Source organism: Atractosteus spatula, chromosome 13 (assembly GCF_055471065.1).
Source record: "Atractosteus spatula isolate fAtrSpa1 chromosome 13, fAtrSpa1.hap1, whole genome shotgun sequence".
Lineage (NCBI taxonomy): Eukaryota > Metazoa > Chordata > Actinopteri > Semionotiformes > Lepisosteidae > Atractosteus > Atractosteus spatula.
The window spans coordinates 996,361-1,015,746 of NC_142718.1; the positions used below are offsets into that span (position 1 = coordinate 996,361).

The following is a 19,386-nucleotide window of genomic DNA, read 5'->3' on the forward strand; positions in this document are numbered from 1 at the left end:
TTATATAGCGCTTTTCTGGACACTCCACTCAAAGCGCTTTACAGGTAATGGGGATCCCCTCCACCACCACCAGTGTGCAGCCCCACCTGGAGGAATTAACAGCTTACATTTACCAGTCTAGGACACAGGCTGGATGGGCTGTTGGGCCCCTCTGGTGCGTGTATTACAGTGCTGTTTCAAGACTGGAGAACACAGACAATGGGCAGTGGCCTGCTGATTGAGTCTTGGCCTACTAAAGACACCATGAATGCTCCAGAAATACTTTTATTTGCAAGTTTGCCAACTCTTTAAAATGCCAGATACAAAACATGCAAGTTTTAATTTAAGGCACAGTGTCGATTTTTTATAAATCACCGCAATCTCTGAGCAGGCTGATTCAGGCACTGCAAGGTAGTACTGGCTTGTAAAAGTCAAATAAAAAGAGATCTATTGAGCAAAGCACTTGGACGTCTTGCTGGCTGAAGGGCAGCTGCTGGATTGTTACAACAGCTGAGGAAAGGGGGCAGGTTTCTGTAGTTCAAGCCGAATCTGTAGACGCAGATCTTCATCAGCACGAACTGGAACCAGGCGGAGTCCTGGCGCTTGCAGAGGGGGCAGGAGCCGGACGTGTTGTGGAGAGACAGGTGCTCACAGAAGTGCTCCATACCCTCCTGCCTTCTCACTGATCCTCGCGCCCAGGCCGGGCGGTCCTGTCCAGGTGGAACTCCAGGGACTGCCTCTCCGTGTAGGAGCCGTCGGACGGCTGCGAGCCCGGCCTCACTCTCTCCTTCACCAGCTTGAATGTCAGCCCCCCAGCCAGCGCGATGCCCGCCGCTGCCTTGCCCAGCTCCGCCACAGCGGTCAGCATCTTTGCCGCCACCCCTGCGGTCCGCAGGGCCCCCATCCCGGCTGCGCCCGTCTCAACCTGGACGCCCCCTGCCGCCATCGTTGCCCCTGTGGCCTGTGCGGCGGTCACACCCCCTGATGGTAGCCCCGCCCCCAGCCCCGCTGCCCCGCCCCCTTCTGCCATCACTGCCCCAGTGGCCTGTGCGGCGGCCACACCCCCTGATGTTAGCCCCGCCCCCAGCCCCGCTGCCCCTCCCCCTGCCGCCATCACTGCCTCTGTGGCCTGTGCGGTGGCCACACCCCCTGATGGTAGCCCCGCCCCCAGCCCCGCTGCCCCGCCTCCCATCTCCACTCCTGCTGCCGCCAGCGCTGGCACCCCCCCAGCTGCACTGGCAGCCGCCACCGCAGCCCCAGCGCCCATCACGCCCCCGACCCCGGCCGCCACGCCCACTGCAGCTGCCCCCAGCTCCGCCACCGCCCCTGCTGCCTGCACTGCCGCCCGCGCAGGCCCCGGCGCCTCAGCCCCCGCCACGGCCCCCACAGAGCCCCCCAGCACCACCCCCGTGGCGGCGCCCGCGGCCACCGCCGTCTTCCCGGCCGCCGCCGCCACCAGGGCGCCTACCGCCTTTCCTGCCGCGGTGGCCGCCGAGACCCCGCACACCTGCCCGGCCGCGAAGGCAGCGGCGTTCCCCATCACCGCGGCCCCCGCCGCCGCCGCCAGGGGCACCGCGGCCCCGCACAGCGCCCCCACCACCGCCCCCGCGGCCCCGGCCGCCACCAGGACCCGGATCCTCTCCAGAACCAGCTCTGACAGCTCCGCGTCCCTCCGGAACCTCCTCCTGGGGGGCCGGCCCAATGCCCCGCCTCCTCCTGGCTCTGGCTCTGGCCCCGCCCCCGGCCCCGCCCCCCGCCCCCACTTCCTCTTCCTGGCGGGCTCCCGCCCCCCCTCCCGGAGCATCCTCTCCTGCTCCGCCCGGATGGCGGCCTCCGCCTCCTCGAACAGGTGACTGCTGTAGCAGCGGCCCCCGTTCTCCCGCACCAGGGCCTCCACCTTTCCCAGCAGCCCCTGCACCTGCCGCCGGTCGCCGGGGGCCCTGTTGTCGAGGACGTGGTGGCGGCCGCCGCACCAGGCCAGCAGCGCCCGCAGCGGCGGGGGGGCCGTCTCGCGGAGGTACTCCTCGACGCCGCGCCCCTCCAGGTCGTCCCCCCGGGTGAACAGCAGCAGCGTGTGCGCGGCCGCCTGCGCGCCGAACAGCTCCGCGACCAGCCGCGCCGCCCGCGCCTCCTCCTCCGTGAAGCGGCCCACCGGCACCGCCAGCAGGAAGGCGTGCGGGCCCGGCGCCGACAGCGCCACGCAGCGCGCCAGCTCGGCCCGCACCTCCTCCGCGGGCAGGCCGGGGTCGCACAGGCCGGGCGTGTCCACCACCGCCACCCGCCGGCCGCCGGCCGCCCGCCCCAGACTCCGGGCGCACGCCCGCGTCACCGAGCGGGCGCTGGCCTCCGAGCGGAACGCCCGCCTGCCCAGGATGGTGTTCCCGGAGGCGCTCTTCCCCGACCCCGTCTTGCCCAGCAGGACCAGGCGCAGCTCCGCGGGATCTTCCTCCTCCTCCTCCTCCTCCTCCTCCCTCCTGGCTGGAAGACGGGAGGAAGACGCGCAGTGAGGCTCAGGCCGCAGCGATTTCCTGTCTCCCCGGTCACCCCAGCGACGCCACGCCATCCCCCCAAAAGGCAGGCCTGGAATATTGTCCAAGCGCCGCTGACTGCACACGCTGCCCGGCTGGAAAGGAAGCCGGAGATGTGGGAGCACAGTCCCTCCTGGGATAGCCTCTACAGGACAGATCTTAACAGTCGCACCCGCTACCCTCCAGTGGTGCAGGCAGCTCGAGGCCAGTCCTGCTTCTGGACACACTGACCCTCCAGGAGCAGGACTGGACAGCCCACAGACACACTGACCCCCCAGGAGAGAGACTGGACAGCCCTGGTGTAGAGAGACTGGACAGCCCACAGACACACTGACCCTCCAGGAGAGAGACTGGACAGCCCTGGTGTAGAGAGACTGGACAGCCCACAGACACACTGACCCTCCAGGAGCAGGACTGGACAGCCCACAGACACACTGACCCTCCAGGAGCAGGACTGGACAGCCCTGGTTTAGAGAGCTGCTGCCCTGTTCTCGGTTACTGAGCAAACGCTGTTGTCCGGTGTTGGGGGGCAGGGACACAGGTGGACCGGCTGAAGATGAATTTGGGAGAACTGACGCGCAGGGGAGACGCCGAGTCGTACAGCGACGCGGGGGCGGAAACTGCAGCCGGGACACAGCCGGTCCTGCGACCTTGCTTAGCGACCCGAGGTCGCGTTCAAAAGCAAAAGCGAAACGTCGCTCAGACTCCGGAGTTAGAGACCTTAGTGGCCTCCACGGACTGCCCGACAGCCTGACATGCCCACAAAAGTGACGAAAACGGTACTTCATCACCGCTGTCTTCGCGCAGTTATATGAGTGCTGTCCTGTGTTATTGGTCACATTCAGGGACGCCTCTCGGATGGTGCTTCCGAGGGTCCGCCGCCAGCTGACTGGGGGGCTGAGGTCACTGTTAGAGTATTTAGTTATGAACTTCGCCTACCCCACCCCACCCCAACTAAGAGCAGGAACAAACCCCTTTATACAGGACCCCACCGCCGGGTCGGGTTGAAAACCTGAAACAATAACTTTTTTGTTGCTGTTTTTAAGGTGGTGTTTTCTCCGAGCGAGGGCTGACATCACGTCCTCTCGCGTCATGCACTGCGCTCGCCGCGTCGACACCCGTCTGTGCCGCTTGGCGTGTAAATCCGACCTCGGCCCCGCTGCCTGCGGTAGCGAGCGAGTTGACAGTTTCGCAGATTTATTAGTGGTGAGGCACGTAAATCGTGTTCCGAGGTCGCGTACTTCCTGGCAACACACTCTGTGCTGAAAAGCGAGCCGCCGTGCGGGACTGACTGGGTTTCGCTGCGGCCGCAGAAGGATGTTCTCACCTGAACCGACAGGGCTCGTCATGACCTCCTCGGCCCGCCGTCCTCCTCCCCGGCGGCTCTCTGCTGCTTCACTGAGACCGTAACGGGGATCTCCGCGTCTGCACAGCCCCGCAGACAGCGGTCCGCTTTGCTGTACAGCGCCGCCGTGTGGTCACTCGCTGTATTGCATGACCCCCCCTCTCCTGCCCATCTGGCAGAAGTGTTCCCTGCTCAAGTATGTTTTAAAATGTCGTCCTTTAAAGTGATGGATTGTACGGAAGCTTATTAGGGCCACAGAGGGAAAAGCTTATATGTGTGTATATGTGAGTGACATACTGTATACACAGTCAAAAGATGCAATATACAATTTTATTGATAAAATAAAAGTGCAAAATATCCAATCCAAGAGTGATATATGAATCAATCTACCAAGATACAAATGGTTGACCAATGACTCAGTGGTTACAAAGGTACTAGTAATAGCACAAGGGTCATCATCAAATGTGATTATTAATCTTGAAATGAATCACTCAATTTCATTTCCATTCACAGACCTGAAAGATGTTCATTTGCTTCCCTAATTAAGCATGATCAAAGACTTGCGTGGAATAATCTTAATTCTTCAGTGCCACAATGTGGACTCATTTGTACTCATTGAAGTGAGATGCTTAGCCACTCACATCCAGATGAGATCTCATCTGGGAGGGTCCGAAACGCCAAGTTCAATGTGTATTGTTTGGGGGATCAGTCAAAATTACACTTGGGAGCTCGTCGCAAAAGTTTCTCTTGTTGCAGTGGAGACCTCGGGCGGACCTTTTTGGATGGTTTCCTCAGTCGAAGTTTTCGGCGAAGTTTGTTGCAGTTCAGTTCAGACAGCGGTGGCCCCAGTCACGTGATTCTTTCTGTGGTCAAGCTGCCAGGAGTTAAGAGAGCCATTGACGTCACTGCGCCAAGAGTGACATCATGACCCAGTGACAGATGGGGTTGAGTCCAGGGCTCTCTCCCTCCTGGGAAGGTAGACTAGGAGGCAGTAAACTAAAGAGGGTTAAGAGAACATCAAATAGTTCATGTACTTGTGTATTATCAGTTATATTTCTCGCTGATGTTGCATGTTCTGTATGTCTTAATAGGAAGCTGAGAGGAGAACATAAGGATACAAGCATGAGTCTCCTTCTGTGTCCCGCCGGCCTGTCACTGAATGCAACACGATTTCTTCTTGTCTGTTGGGAGTACTAATGCATCTTTAAACACAATCATGCCAGTTACTGCTCCCAGAGCGGCCCCTACTCCTGCCCCTATGGGACCTGCAAACATTCCTACTGCTGCTCCTGCTGCTGCTCCTGTGGTCAGGGGCACCATGGTCTTCAGAACCAGCTTAAATTTTTCCATAGAGACATTTTCAGCTACATCTCTGGCCATGGACGTGTGCTTGTGCACCACTCTCCTCCTGATTTGCTTTTTGATTTCCTGCACCTTTTTTTCTGCCTCCTCCTCCAGGTCTTTGATCTTCTTCTCCATCGCTGTAGCGTCCAGATTTTGTTTAATTATTTCTTCCTCCTTCTTCTTCCTGTAGGCTGTAATTTCTTCGATTTGTTTCATGGTCTCTCCTTCTATCTCTGTCTCCATCACCTCTCTCCTCTCCTCCATCAGCCTCTCTTGCTCTCTCCGTATCAGCTCCTCTGCCCTCTGGTACATCTCGCTGGTGTAGAAGCTGCCCTGGTTCTGTGCAACCATTCTCCTGATTTTCTCCATGAGCTCGGTGACCTGTCTGGGGTCGCCGCTGACATTGTTGAAGGCATGGTATCTGTCGCCACATTTCTCCATCAGCTGCTTCATCGCTCTCCCAGACTGCTGAAGACATGCCTCGATCTGGCCGCCTCTCAGTTCATCTGTGTGAGTGAACAGGATCATGATGTAATCTGCAGCTCCAGCCCCGAACGTCTGCTGGATCAGGCTGATGATGGTGTTGATGGTGTTGACCTCCTCCTCTGTGTAGCGTCCGAACCGCATCACCAGCAGGAAGGCGTGGGGCCCGGGAGAGGTCAGGAGTATACTGCGCACAATCTCACGCTTCACCTGCTCTTCAGTGAGCGCAGTGTCGTACAAGCCAGGGGTGTCAATCACAGACACACCCGCTCCCTGGGCTTTCTCGCAATGCCTGGTCACGGACTCGAATGTGCTTCTGGACGTGAACGCCTCTTGGCCCAGGATGGTGTTTCCTGTCGCGCTCTTTCCTGACCCCGTCTTCCCCACCAGCACGATCCTCATTTCTTCTTTGTTCACTGAGTTTGCAGCGCCCTCTTGGACTGAAAAACACACAAAGCATTAATCATGAGGAACAGCAACACCCAGTAAGAAGGAGTGATCAGGAAAGTTAATTGTTTTTTGAGAAAATGCCTCAGCCTTGACCTGAATCCAGAAACCTCTCTTCTCTTTCCCCTGTTAATTAACCGTGCTTCTTCTACAGCACTGCTGCCTCACTGCACAGCGCACCCTGAACATTCACCATGATGGTGCATTCCACATGTCCCCTGCTTGTACTATACAGGTGGGGGTCTGTAGAGTGTAGAATATCTTGTGCAACATACGTACTCCTTTTCAAATGATAAATCAATAAAATGAAATTTACCATATATTACCGATGCGGTGAGATCTTAAATAACATGAAAATACCTCTTTAATTGGTTTCTTACCTGTATTCTGTGTTTTCCTTTCACTCTGATTCACAATCCTCCTCTGGCTGCTGTAGAATCCTCCTCCATTCTGTCTCACCATGTTGCCGGTGGCCATCCTGTCTATCAGATTCAGCAGCTCTGTGACCTGGGCGCGGTCACTCCTGCTCTTGTTGTTGAAGAGGTGACACCTGCCCCCGCACTGCTGGACCAGCAGCTGGAGGTCTCTGTTCCCCCGGACAAACTCCTCCAGGCTCTGCTGCTCCAGGTCGTCTCCCCGGGTGAACAGAACCACGGTGAACCTCAGAGCCTCCTCTCCAAACAGCTCCCGGACCCTGTCTGCCGCCCTCCTGTCCTTGTCTGAGAACGGCCCCACCTTCACCACCAGGAGGAGCGCGTGGGGGCCGGGGTCACTCAGGGAGAGGCAGCGGTCCCTGAGGGACCGAGTCTCCTCCGGGGAGAGCCGAGTGTCCAGCAGTCCAGGCGTGTCCACCACAGTGATGCGCCTCCCCTTGATCTTCACCGATCCGCTCTGGCAGTGCCGCGTCGTCCCGGAGGCGCTGGTGCGAGATGGGAACTCCTCTGCTCCCAGGATGGTGTTCCCTGTGGCACTCTTCCCCACTCCGGTCTGTCCCAGCAGGACGAGCCGCAGCTCCAGAGGGAAAGTGAGACCTGTGACACAGAATCACAACATCTGTTCATCTGCCTCTGCTCTCCTGTCTGTCCCCCAAGCCCGTCTACACTCTAGGGGTGACAGGGCTTCTCCTGCTGCGCCCCAGCACTCTGGAACTCTGTCCCCAAAGGTATCAGAGAGTCACCTTCCCTGAATGCATTTAAATATAAACTCTTTTCAAATCTAGATTCTCCTCTTTTCAGAAAGACTTTTACCTAATTAGTGTCTGTGTCTGATCCATTTTCTAATGACCATGAGTCTTCCACTGCACTGCTAACTGCTTGTGTTTTTTATATATGCTCATTGTGTAATTTACTTTTCATATAACTGTTTTTTACACCTATTGTAAAACACTTTAAGATACTACTTTTAAAAGAAGTATTTAAAATAAAGTTCAACAATAATCATTTCCTGAAACAGAAGAAAAGGCAAAGTAACTTCAGGACATAGGAATACAATTTTTATTGCATCTTTTAGAGCACTAGTTTCAATGTGTGCACAATTATAGAGCACCTGACTCCCCCCTGGAAGGGTGGTACAGCAACTCACTCAACAGCAGCACCCACAGCAGAGACTTGAACCCACAACCCACCAGTTATGAATCCAGAAGCTTACCCACTGTTTTGTGCTACTAACCCACTATGTGCATGAGAAACCATCGCATGTTATCAGAGTCAGAATCAATGAGCAGTCTGGAGAACCTGTCAGATATCTATCTATCAGTATCTATGGAGAGGTGAAACAAAAGTGAAAGTAGATAACTCCAGTCTCTTGTTATGAGCATTTAGCTGGGAATATCTCATATTGTCTGCAACACAAAGCCCTGTAGCCTATTCTTTTCTGTTACCATGTCATTGTCAGCATGAGGTGTGCCAGACCAGGGCATTGGAAAAAGATTCTTTTTATACAGCTGTTGCTCTGTGACTGTGACTACAGTGGGGTCGCGTATCATCAGCGTGACTCACCCTGATCCCAGGTCCCTTCAGTCACAGCGTCCATCTCTCTGCACTGCAAGCACACTGCTGTCACACACGGATGTACGCCGCAAGTCAACAACAGGCAGCTTCCTGCTGGGAGAAAATGGTCAGGCTAGTTTTTCAACATGCAAAAGTTCCATGGCGTGCGAACCTCGCTGTGGGTATCAGTTGTTAGGTGGGGTTGAAGAGGCTACTTTGACAGGTTATCATTGGTTTGAATAGGTCTAACAACAGAAATACATCTTGTGGTTTTAATAGAGAGGGTGAAATTGACTTTTCATCACATTTTAGAAGCTAAAAACAGAACAAGGGTTTGAGAAAGAAAGTTTTTGCTAAAGAAAAAAACACAGAAATGATCCTAACAAAATGCAACAGGAGTGGTTCATAGCCCTGTGAAAGGATTTCCTGGACTTTACTGTCATTTTCAGTTTTAAAGTGGACCAGTGTGCCCCTGGGGGCTCGAGCTTGGGACTGAGAAAAGCCTTGTGCTTCTGGTCTGCTGTGCCTTCCAGTGATATTCACACCTCCAAAAAAAGCCATTGGATAGCAGAATGAGGCACAGCTTGGACAATGCATCTTGCTTAAAACAGTTCTAAGGGTGTAATAGTGTAGTCGTAGCAGCATTCCACTGAGCAAAGGTGTGTTAGACATGAACAATTAATTGAATTCATGAATTCAAGAAACCAAGAGAGCCACATTTAGTCACACCTCTAAATAAACCCAGCAAGATCAAATCGGTAATAACATTCTGCTCTTTAGATGTAAATGGAAGCCCAAGCTATCCAAAGGCTTAATGAGTTCACAGTAAAGGAGTAATTTATGGGTTTATGGGCAGGTGCCATCAGCAGGATTATGTGTGAAGGGGTAATATGTACTTCCAGGGACTCAGAGTACTTGTGGAGGAATATATTTACAAGTTCTGCTAAATTGATTGGATTCCTTTGGGGCTGGTGTGAAATAAACGGATTTATGTCTATCCTGTATTGTTTTATTGGCATGTAATGTAATGTTTACTTCTACTGTTTCTATGTTTTGTAAGTGTCTGTGTAAAACATACAGGAGCTGCTTTAATACAAGACAGGTTCTGAGAGATCAGACAGGAAAGCATGATCATATACTGCAGGACAGGTAAGATACAGAAGACATTCAGTAGTACCCTTGTCATGATGGATAAAGTCAGAGAGCTCACCAAAGACTGCAAGCAAAAGACCACTGATCTCCACAAGTTCAAGGACTGCTAGAATAATTATTTTCTAAATCCACACAGACTAGCATCTTATTTTCATATAGGTGATCCTCTAGTTTAGTTCTAATTATTGTTTCCATAACCTTACATGTAATAGAATTAAGACTTATTGATCTATACTGCAATTGATTTTTTGGGGGATGGGTAATACATTCGACAGTCAAGGAAATGAGTCAATGGTGGCTAAATAAAGCATCTCTTACTTCCTCAAGTACGATTGGTAGGATAGCATGAGGTCCTGGGGGTTAACTTCCAGGCTGATCCTGTTTAACACAGAACACTGTCCTTCCTCTGGCTGGGTCACGTTGTTGACTTCTTCCTTCTCCACCTGAGTGACGTGCTCTTTTAGTACCTCAGCCCTTGCCCTCTCCTCATCTAGAGGTCTGCCTTTCTATTCCTGAATGCAAACAGGTGAAGGTGAGCTCCTTGCGGAAGTGACAACATTCCCACTGTGGAGCACCTTCAGGTGTGGGGGAAAGGACTCCACAGCTTGAACGTTGTGTCTCTTTCCTTTCAGGAAGGAGTTGACCTTGACCTGTTCCTTTGCAGTTTACACATGCCGACGCAGCTCTTTGTCCTGGATATACTCTATTTTCCTACATTCATTTCTTGCTGAAGTACACAAACAGCTTTTTATTCTTTATTTGAAACCATCATTCAATATTCTTTTCAACTTCTCCCTTGGGCTTTCTAACATCGTTTTACTTACAATTGCAAGTCATTACACTCCTTTTCTTTAACTGGATCCTGGAAAAGTCCATAATTATTTTGTAAAGTGCTCGATTTTCCCTTATTTTGGCCCCCTTTTGTTTGTTAACCCATTTTTAAACTTGCAGTTCCCTCACTCTTGTGAATATTTTCTCCACCTATTCTGCATCTGTCCCATGTCTTTCTGCTACTCTTAGATTTCCTCAGTTTTTGGCCTGAAAACTGAAAGTTAAAGCACTTTGCGCAGCTATTCATCAAGACAATGGTCAGCTGTTCACCAATAGCTTCAATTTAATCCATCTAATTCAGTTGCAACACATCAAGGTCCTGGCTTTGAAATAATTCCCGGGACTTCTGTTACACTGGATACCAGCAAGTAAAAGGAAATAAACAGACCCTATGCAGGTGGCCAGATAACAAGGAAGCCGGTAACAGGGTGATCAGAAATCGTAGTCAAAAGAGAAAGCAAAGATGTCCAAAAGCCAGAAAAAGCAATAGTCATCACTATCCAGAACAAGCTGCAGGAGTCAAGCCAAAGGTCCACAAACAAGGAAGCAGTCCCATTACAAGAAGAGTCTAATATTAAACTCACAAAGTACAACCCAATACTGAGCAAGGAGGAAACAGACAGCTGGGTTTAAATAGGCGTGGTGATGGGCTAATGAGGTCTGCTTAACCCACGCCTCCCCGGAGCAGATGAAGTAGGCCGTAACCGTGTAGGTGCCCTCTGGTGGCTGGACGCCAGAACTGTAACAACTCCTGTATGAAATTATCTTCACCCAGATTCTAAAGGGTTCTGAGGAGAAGGATCAGTTAGAGATCAGTTAGAGAACTAAGCACAGAGAGCTAAATGTTTTGTTACAGAGATCTGCTGCACCTACAAACCACAGTCATGGAAACAAGTGGGAGGAAAAGACTCAAGAACACTGTAATGATATTAAAAAGGATTTATTCAAATACAAAAAAAAAATTAAATTCAAAATAACTTTACAATACAAACAATAAATATTGTTAATACATAACGATAATACATTTTTATAAAGACAACAACATTCAATTCAAACTAATAGTGTGCTAAGAAGAAAGAAATATTGATACAATTCAAGAAAAACAAATAAAATGAGACAAGAACATGCAGAGTAAATCGTAGTGCAATCAGACAAAGACCCTAGTAAAAAGGTGAGTTTTAAGTTCTAATTTAAAAGCAATCGAAGTCTTGGTCTTCTCGAATAATCATAGGAACAGCATTTTATTACAGCTGATATTAAAAATGCCTGCATGAGGAATTCATCATCAGACATTGATTGAAATTATCTGATTATTGATGATTAATCAATATTAGTACTACATAATTACAAGAAATCTCATCACATGAAGTCCAAGGATGCTTCATACAACTTCCAGGTCAGAGGTGACATCATCACGGCTGTTCTTGACCAGGGTCAGGTTCCCTTCCACCAGTATGTCCAAGTGCAAGGTAGTCACCATGTTTTTTTTCCAGCTTGACATTTTCCAACATAGTGTCAAAGTAGGTGTCAAAAATGTCAGATGTTCATTACTCGTTCCTCTTCAATCTTGCTTGTATTCTTTTCTGAACACCATATTGGTACTAGTCTCTGACAGATGACTAAAATGAACTTCATGTACTTTGCCCTTAAAACAGCCCATATGGCCACAATCGAGTAAAGACAAGTTTGCCACTCACGACTTGGAATGTAACTGCTTGCCGTCTCAATGCAGGACATCATAAATGATTCCACATCAGAAGCCGGTGACATGTTTTGAAATACTTTCAGGACAAAGCACACAGTAGTCCACAATCTTTCCTTCCAAGTATTCCAGAGGGCTCTTCTTTTTGACACAGAACTCCGCGTGTTGGATGACGTCTGTCCCATTTCAACATCCTCCCTGTTCTGGCTGGGGGTTCCAGGGTGTCCACAGTCCAGACCAGAGCTTGCTCTTTCATCTCTTTCTTTCAGTGCTCTTGCTTGCATTCTTTCATGAATATAACATATAGTTAGTACTAGTTCCTGGCAGATGACAAAAATCAACTTCATGTACTTTGCGCTTAAGACAGCCCATACGGCCACAATCAACAAAAAACAAGCCTGCCACGCACGACTTGGAATGTAACTGCTTGCCGTCTCAATGCAGGACACCATAAATGATTCCACATCAGAATCCGGTGACATGTTTTGAAATACTTTCAGGACAAAGCACACAGTAGTCCACAATCTTTCCTTCCAAGTATTCCAGAGGGCTCTTCTTTTTGACACAGAACTCCGCGTGTTGGATGACGTCTGTCCCATTTCAACATCCTCCCTGTTCTGGCTGGGGGTTCCAGGGTGTCCACAGTCCAGACCAGAGCTTGCTCTTTCATCTCTGTCACCAGTTCCCTGGATCGAAGCCCGGGTTTCATCAGCTATCACAAAATGACTGAGGGGAACTGAAAAAGACACAAATTACAGTAATTGTAGGAGGAAATGCAACATGTCAAAAGTTAAGAGCACTTTCAAGACCTTCAAATTCAAAACCAAATTTTTGTATTCGTTCGTCTCCCGGGAGCAAACCAGTGCAGCAACAGTGCAGTTTAAATACAGGACATCAAAGTACGATCAGGCTCATTTGCACGGGGAAAACCAGGGGGAACATTTTGATTCCAAATAGCCAATCTTCATGTCCTTGGGAGGACACTTCGGCACCTACATTAAGCCCAGTCAAAAGCAAACAAGAACACGCAGACTCCACATAGAAGGTACTACAGGCCAGAATCCAGATTCTACTGCGCTAATTGCATCATTACCACATCACCATATTACTAAACTTTTAAAAATTGAAAAAAATCCAAGTCTGTGCGGATGGCATAATGATCACGTGGGTTTCCTCTCACAGGTCCAAGGCATACTGGTGCTTTAATTAGCTTCTGGCAAAATTGGCCTGGTGTGAGTGTGTGTGTGTGTGCCCCTGTGATGGACTGGTGTCCTGTCCAGGGTGTGTGAGTGTTTGCGTCTGTGTGTCCTGTGATGGACTGGTGTCCTGCCCACGGTGTGTGAGTGTGTGTGTCTGTGTGTCCTGTGATGGACTGGTGTCCTGCCCAGGGTGTGTGAGTGTGTGTGTCTGTGTGTCCTGTGATGGACTGGTGTCCTGTCCAGGGTGTGTGAGTGTTTGCGTCTGTGTGTCCTGTGATGGACTGGTGTCCTGCCCACGGTGTGTGAGTGTGTGTGTCTGTGTGTCCTGTGAGGAATGGTGTCCTGTCCAGGGTGTGTGAGTGTGTGTGTCTGTGTGTCCTGTGATGGACTGGTGTCCTGTCCAGGGTGTACCCTGCCATGCACCCCTTGCTTGCTAGAATTGCCTATACAGTACCTCCTCTTTGACCTTGTATTGTATAAAGCAGTTAGAAAATGGTTGGGATGATCAAAATCTGAGAAGTTTAAGAACTTCAAAACATTAATTTTCACTCAGTTAAAATTATTAATATTTTATTCAGAGGGGACTACACTATTCCTAATGTATTCTTTAAAATGATCTATCATATAGATGTTCAGGCATTTAATGTGACATTTATCTAACTATAATTTTTTTCAGGTGGGGAGCTATGTCAGCATGCGTAGGCTGCAAAGGAACAAGTAATAGGTTTATTCCCAGCTGAGGAGAGAAGAAAGAAAACACAACGTTTCGGCCGTGGAGCCTTCTACAGGTGTTCTGAACTTCAACAAAAGCATACTAACTAATTTTAGCACTATTGTTGTCTTTAGACTCGGACACTTTGGGATGGCCGGGTCACAGTCAGCAGGGAGATTTAAGCTGTAGTGACAGTCTACAGTCAGCAAAAACCCCCGGTTAACTTTTCCTAAGTCTAACAAAAATAACCTACATCAAAACCTAATTCCCTCTTTGGAGCACTAACTGCATGTACAAACCTTACGATCACAATAAATGCTTAGGACAGTTCACTCACTTCTTCCAAAAAACCCCAGAGCAAAGCAAGACTAACAGTCTTACAAGCCTTTACACACAAAACCCACCACACCGGCCTGCAGTTTTAAAACCCATAGAGAGCTGCCAGTTAGTTTCTGACAGCTCACTAAACAGGAAGTGGGCTGTCAGTGACTCCTTTACCTCTCTGGAAATGTAGTCCTCTGATTTGCCAAACTACCTTTCTTTAAAGAGACTGTGTAGACACAGAAATATCATTTTGCACCGAAGCCACATCGATACATTGCAAAGGAAGAGGCAATGGTCCATTCCATACTGAAAGGTAAAGAAAATACACCTAAAGAAGGCTCCACAACTCCCTTTACTTGTTCCTGTGCAGTCTATGCATGCTGACGCAGCTCCCTACTCAAATGATGTCAATACGGCACAACTACAGGGGAAAATAATAAAAACTAAATGTGATGGACAGGCTGAAGTTACTTTGATATCACTTCCCCTTTCCAGTAGATGTTTAATTCCTTTGAAGTGTTTTAACCTCTTTAATGTTATCGAATTAAAAAAAAAACTTGCTAGACCTTTGCCCTCCTAGACAGAGAATTAAAATCACCTGCCTAATTAAATACACTTTGTTCTGTTTTATGTGCTGCAAGAGGTTTATTTTTTGCAAACACAATATGTGTGAATAGTATACGTGTTGCTGAGGAAGTGTATCAGAGGTAACACACTTATCTCTGAAACAGAACACAGCCTGTTTAATGTTATTAAGGAAGTATTGAAATGTGGTTATATAGTTTTTTACATACTAGTATCGTTATTATGCTATTGACAACTGGTTACATTCTTTCATGAGTAGTAAAGCAGCTGCTTGTTTGCTCTCTCTAGGAAAGATACAAAAGATGTTGCTCAAAAAAGAGAATATTTTAGGAATCCTGGTTGAATAAGGGTATTTGTTCAGTCGTGCATTTATTAGACGCTAATGCAGAATTGTATAAATATCGTGATTGTGTTAAAAAATATCCTATTGAATATAACCTGAAACAATTTAAAGGAATTATAGATGGATTTCCAACTGCATTTTTGGCTCTTATAATAATATAAATCCACTATTACCACTGGTCAGAATAGGAACTTCCAATATTTTGGAGAAGAAATGTGATGAGGCACAATCAGATGGTTTTAGCATAGATTCCTCCCCTTCATCAGAGGGAAGGTAGGGTTAGGGTTATCAATTTTACTCAATATACTGCTCTTTCCACTTCTTCAAACACTAAAGACAGATATTCTTCTAAAGAATTCCTGAGAAAAAGATTGAACTTTGTAACATCTGCAGTTTTTGTGTGTCTGATATTGAACACATTTTTTTCTTGTGTCATCACACAACAGCTTTCAGGCATTCTGTCTGTTCTTGGTCAAATTATATTAGTGTTCGTATTAATTTAACTTCTAAGGACGGTGAATTAAAGAAATAAAAATTTAAATTTTAAGGACATTGTTCTTGGGAGTTCTGAATAAAAATAAAAAAGTTCATATAATGTTAAATGTCATTCTCACGTCTGCAAGATTTTACCTGCATAAGTGTAGAGTGCATAAAACTTCTGCGTGTTTCAAAGAATTTACAAATTCTTTAAAATGTACTCAAATTCTTTAAATATCTAAAAATACCAACAAAGCGCTGCCCGCTCTTGTTTCTCAGTAGCGTCATGCTAGCTAGATTAAGCGAGTCTACAATTTTGGCAGAATGCTCAAAGAATTACAGTTAACCACGAAGAAATAATAGAGCAGGTGTTTCAGCTGCTTGTCACTTCGCTTAATGTTGGTGCTGTGGCAGCTGAAGGACTTCAATTTTGATTGAAATCCGGCTATTTACATACACTTCCGGATCATTCGCGGCGCTCAACGGAACTAGCTTCAAGTCACGTGTCGTAAGCTACATTAAGCGACACGAATGATCCGGAAGTGTATGTAAATAGCCGGATTTCAATCAAAATAAAAGTCCTTCAGCTTCCACAGTAGGATATGAGGAGTATAGCAGTAACATTAACCGAAGTGTTATTTCTTCGTGGTTAACTGTAATTTCTTGAGCATTCTGCCAAAATTTGAGAAGGTCCTTTTTTTATTTTAAATCGCCTCCACTTATCTCCAAGTTCTTCACGCTACTATCGGACGTTGATAATATGTGATTTTATGTCGTTTTGCTTCCTGGTACCAGATGCCCGGAGGCGAATGTAGTATAAACACAGTTTCAAGACTTGTCTATTCATGTACTGAAACAAGGTTTTTTTTTCAGTCTGGGGATGTAGCAAAAAGCCATTAAGCGTTGTTTCAGAAACAACGACTGTATCTGGCCAGAAGTCAATCAAGGCGCTTTTAACTTTTAGCATCAAGTCTTTTTGCAAAGTTTTTCTTTCGCGACATGGGTATCTTTCATCAAATTTCTGCTTTATTAGTATTAAATTATTAGAAAAAAATAGAATTACTTATAAAGTGAGTTGTTTTAAAAAGCTGCATAAAACGCATGTTTAATAAGCACAATACGTATGTGTTTCCTCATAAATTACGTGAAAATAACATCGAAAATATAGGGAAAAGGCCTTTATCGATTTATGTTGACGCGGGCCTGGTTCCTTCTGTGTTCGGATCAATTAAAAACGTGATGACAAATCATTGTTGGTCAATGAAACATTGTGATCAAACCTCGAATATAGATACTTTTGCCGTTTTCCACAGTAAAGTTGGATTCGGCAACGACAGACACGTTAGCTGATCTATGTGTTGGGTTTTCCGCTCTACGAGGGACGAAGAGATCGAACACAGTTACGAAGATGTGTGTAGTTTAGAGCTTTTAAAGGTGCAATTGGTGTTAAATGACGAGGTGCCCAAGCTATGTGAGGGAAACGCTGTTGTGGTGCTCTTGCTGCAGACTGAACAGGGTGTACCCTGCCTTGTGCCCGTTGCTTGCTGGGATAGGCTCCAGCTCCCCCGCCACCCTGAACAGGATGAAGAGACGAGAAGATGGATGAAAGTGTGCACTTCATTTACGGCTGTGGAAGGTAAATTAATAAAAATACTGCCAATGTTTTCATTCCAATACATCTGCAAGTTCATGAAGACTCATTTTATGCACATTTAATATTGCACACCATGCTTTGTTTTGGATTTTTAAAAATGTTACAAACTGCTTACAATTGAATGTTATGCTGTGCTGCATGCCAGACAATATCTGAGCTCTTATTAAAGTGTACTATACAATATACATCCTGATGCATTTTTTCAGTCTGAGCTTGTAGCCAGTACCGATTGTGATTCTTAAACCAGAAAGGCATTTTCACGTGGACTTGCTGAGACTCTTAGTCCTTGCTCTTTGTTTAGTAGGTTATCCCCCCAAGTCCCATAAAAAATAACCTCACACGAAGGCTCTAACTATCCAGTTTCTAGGAAGCCATTGTGCTTTGGTATGTTCCTGCAGAAAACAAAAACTGTGGCACGAACCCACCAAAACAGGCATGGATTTCCAACTGCACTTCCAAAGGTCTTCCTGCACAGTTAGCTCTCGCTTCCACAGCTCTGTCCCACAGGCAAGAACAGCAAGGGAAATTCTCTTACGATCCTGCACAGAACTTACCACATTCCTGGGCTCGTCAATGAGGGCACCCGTTCAACCTGGGCAACCCCAACCTCTCCAGCCGCACAGGTCCACAAAAGAGATGCCTTGTGTGTCTATTGCCTTTGTAAAAGTGCTACTATTGATTCACATCTAAAATCCAGCATCACCCCCCCCCCCCCCCCCCCCAACAGCTTTCCAGTACCAGGGAGGTGAACACAGTAGGGTCCCATACAAGTGCTAAATATTCTGCACTTTGAGGTGCATGTAAATTGAAGTCACTCATATGTACAGCCATGGTAAAGCTGGACAAACATTATGTGGCCCTCAGGCATTTTTACACATACATTTAAGGTAGTAGTGGAGTGCTTTATGGAAACATACAGTTGAGGGGAGTGATGGAGTGCTTTGTGCATACATTTGAGCTAGAACATGAAAGGGGAGGGGACTGGTTTCCAACAGGAACTGGAGGGGAAAATATTGCCATGTTTACAGGTTGGGATACAGCTGTACTTGCCGACACACACTCTGGGCAATGGGGGCATCATTATAGTACCACTATCCTGGCACTGGTGTAACAGGGTTACCTCCTGCACTCATAGCAAGAGCCAGAAGAGAAACCCATCACTACCGAGGAAAAGGGGCAGGTTAATCCCAAGCTGAAAAAGGGTGAAAGCCTTTCAGGCAGTTTCAAGTGGAGCTGAGCACTGCTGTGTTCTTTGGCAGCACACATTGGATGGATACCACACCTCACTCAAAACCCCCTGTATTTTATTTTCACAAAAAGCCACACTTCTTTTATTTTGTTAAAGCAACAAATTAGTGTAATTATTACTGCAAGACTTCATTAACATAGAGAATAATGTGGATTCCACAGATTTTTACCAACAAAATCAAAACAGCATCTTGAACATCAGATGAGAAGAAAAAAACTCAGCTTCAGAATGGAATCTTTTGGAAGCACATCAATTATTGTTTTTGTAAGATTATCTGGCAAATCAGTAGTTAAGCACTTCCAAAGTGCATTAATAAACTTATGAATCCTCTGGCAAAATACAATCTCAAAAGCAAAAACATCACACAATACTAAGATACTCTTACAGCAGAGAAAATTTCATGTACACATTACAAGAAAGAAAAAGACATGGACCTTTTACATTTTTGGAAGGCTGATAAAACCATTCCAGGTCCTGTCTTCATAATAAAAACCATACAGAACTCTATTTCAATCACTCAATTTGTTTTTATCCAAGATAGAGATTAAGAGAAGACAGAATTTATGCCCTAGATGTGCCTCAATTTGAGGAATTTATTTTTGAAGACTTTTTTCCCCTGTTTTTGTTCTATTTTTTTCTAATCTGTGTGCTGGGTAAGAGAAAAATAACTCTGAAGGTTCAGATCCAACGGGTGCCCTTTAAATAATGGGCCTGACCTGGCCTGTGCTGTGCATACTTTCCAAGCTAACTCACGATGATTCAAAGCCACATCCACCCGAGGACACGGACCATGGGCTCCATTTGAGGGAGGGGTGTATGACATTGAGAGAACGACTCTTTCGTGTCATTGATGCTTTGGAAAAAGCCTCAGACAGATTTATAAGCCTCTGCTGCTTTAAGGATTTGAGCTCCAGAGCTCACAAGTCGTCCTGCGCCACAAACTGCACCTCAGACCCACGAGTAATGCGGCACCACAGTCATCGCGTGCCAGGACCTCACTTCCCAGCCCTCCCTGACACCCGAGCCCTGCCGACGGTCAGCAGA

The 19,386-nt window shown here is 47.5% G+C and overlaps 2 protein-coding genes across 2 annotated transcripts; both read right to left on the bottom strand.

Annotated features, from left to right (window-relative positions):
* Positions 1–248: 248 nt before the first annotated feature.
* LOC148821521 (uncharacterized) lies at positions 249–3,956 on the bottom strand. The gene is made up of 2 exons (XM_088930838.1): positions 3,835–3,956; positions 249–2,457 (listed from the first exon to the last, which is right to left on the bottom strand). Exons 1-2 carry the CDS (start codon positions 3,854–3,856, stop codon positions 659–661), a joined length of 1,821 nt encoding a protein of 606 aa, XP_088786964.1. The 5' UTR covers positions 3,857–3,956; the 3' UTR covers positions 249–658.
* A 212-nt stretch (positions 3,957–4,168) lies between these two features.
* LOC148821522 (GTPase IMAP family member 8-like) lies at positions 4,169–8,206 on the bottom strand. Its single transcript, XM_088930839.1, has 3 exons — positions 8,124–8,206; positions 6,507–7,157; positions 4,169–6,119 (listed from the first exon to the last, which is right to left on the bottom strand). The coding sequence occupies exons 1-3, from the start codon at positions 8,155–8,157 to the stop codon at positions 5,005–5,007; spliced, it is 1,800 nt and encodes a 599-aa protein (XP_088786965.1). The 5' UTR covers positions 8,158–8,206; the 3' UTR covers positions 4,169–5,004.
* Positions 8,207–19,386: the final 11,180 nt, after the last annotated feature.

Coding starts and splice junctions, on each gene's coding strand:
- LOC148821522 (XM_088930839.1), bottom strand. CDS start 8,157: ATGGACGCTGTGACTGAAGGGACCTGGGATCAGG. Junction 7,158..8,123: donor TGAAGGGACCTGGGATCAGG/GTGAGTCACGCT, acceptor TCTGTGTCACAG/GTCTCACTTTCCCTCTGGAG. Junction 6,120..6,506: donor AAGGAAAACACAGAATACAG/GTAAGAAACCAA, acceptor TGTGTTTTTCAG/TCCAAGAGGGCGCTGCAAAC.
- LOC148821521 (XM_088930838.1), bottom strand. CDS start 3,856: ATGACGAGCCCTGTCGGTTCAG. Junction 2,458..3,834: donor GACGAGCCCTGTCGGTTCAG/GTGAGAACATCC, acceptor CCCGTCTTCCAG/CCAGGAGGGAGGAGGAGGAG.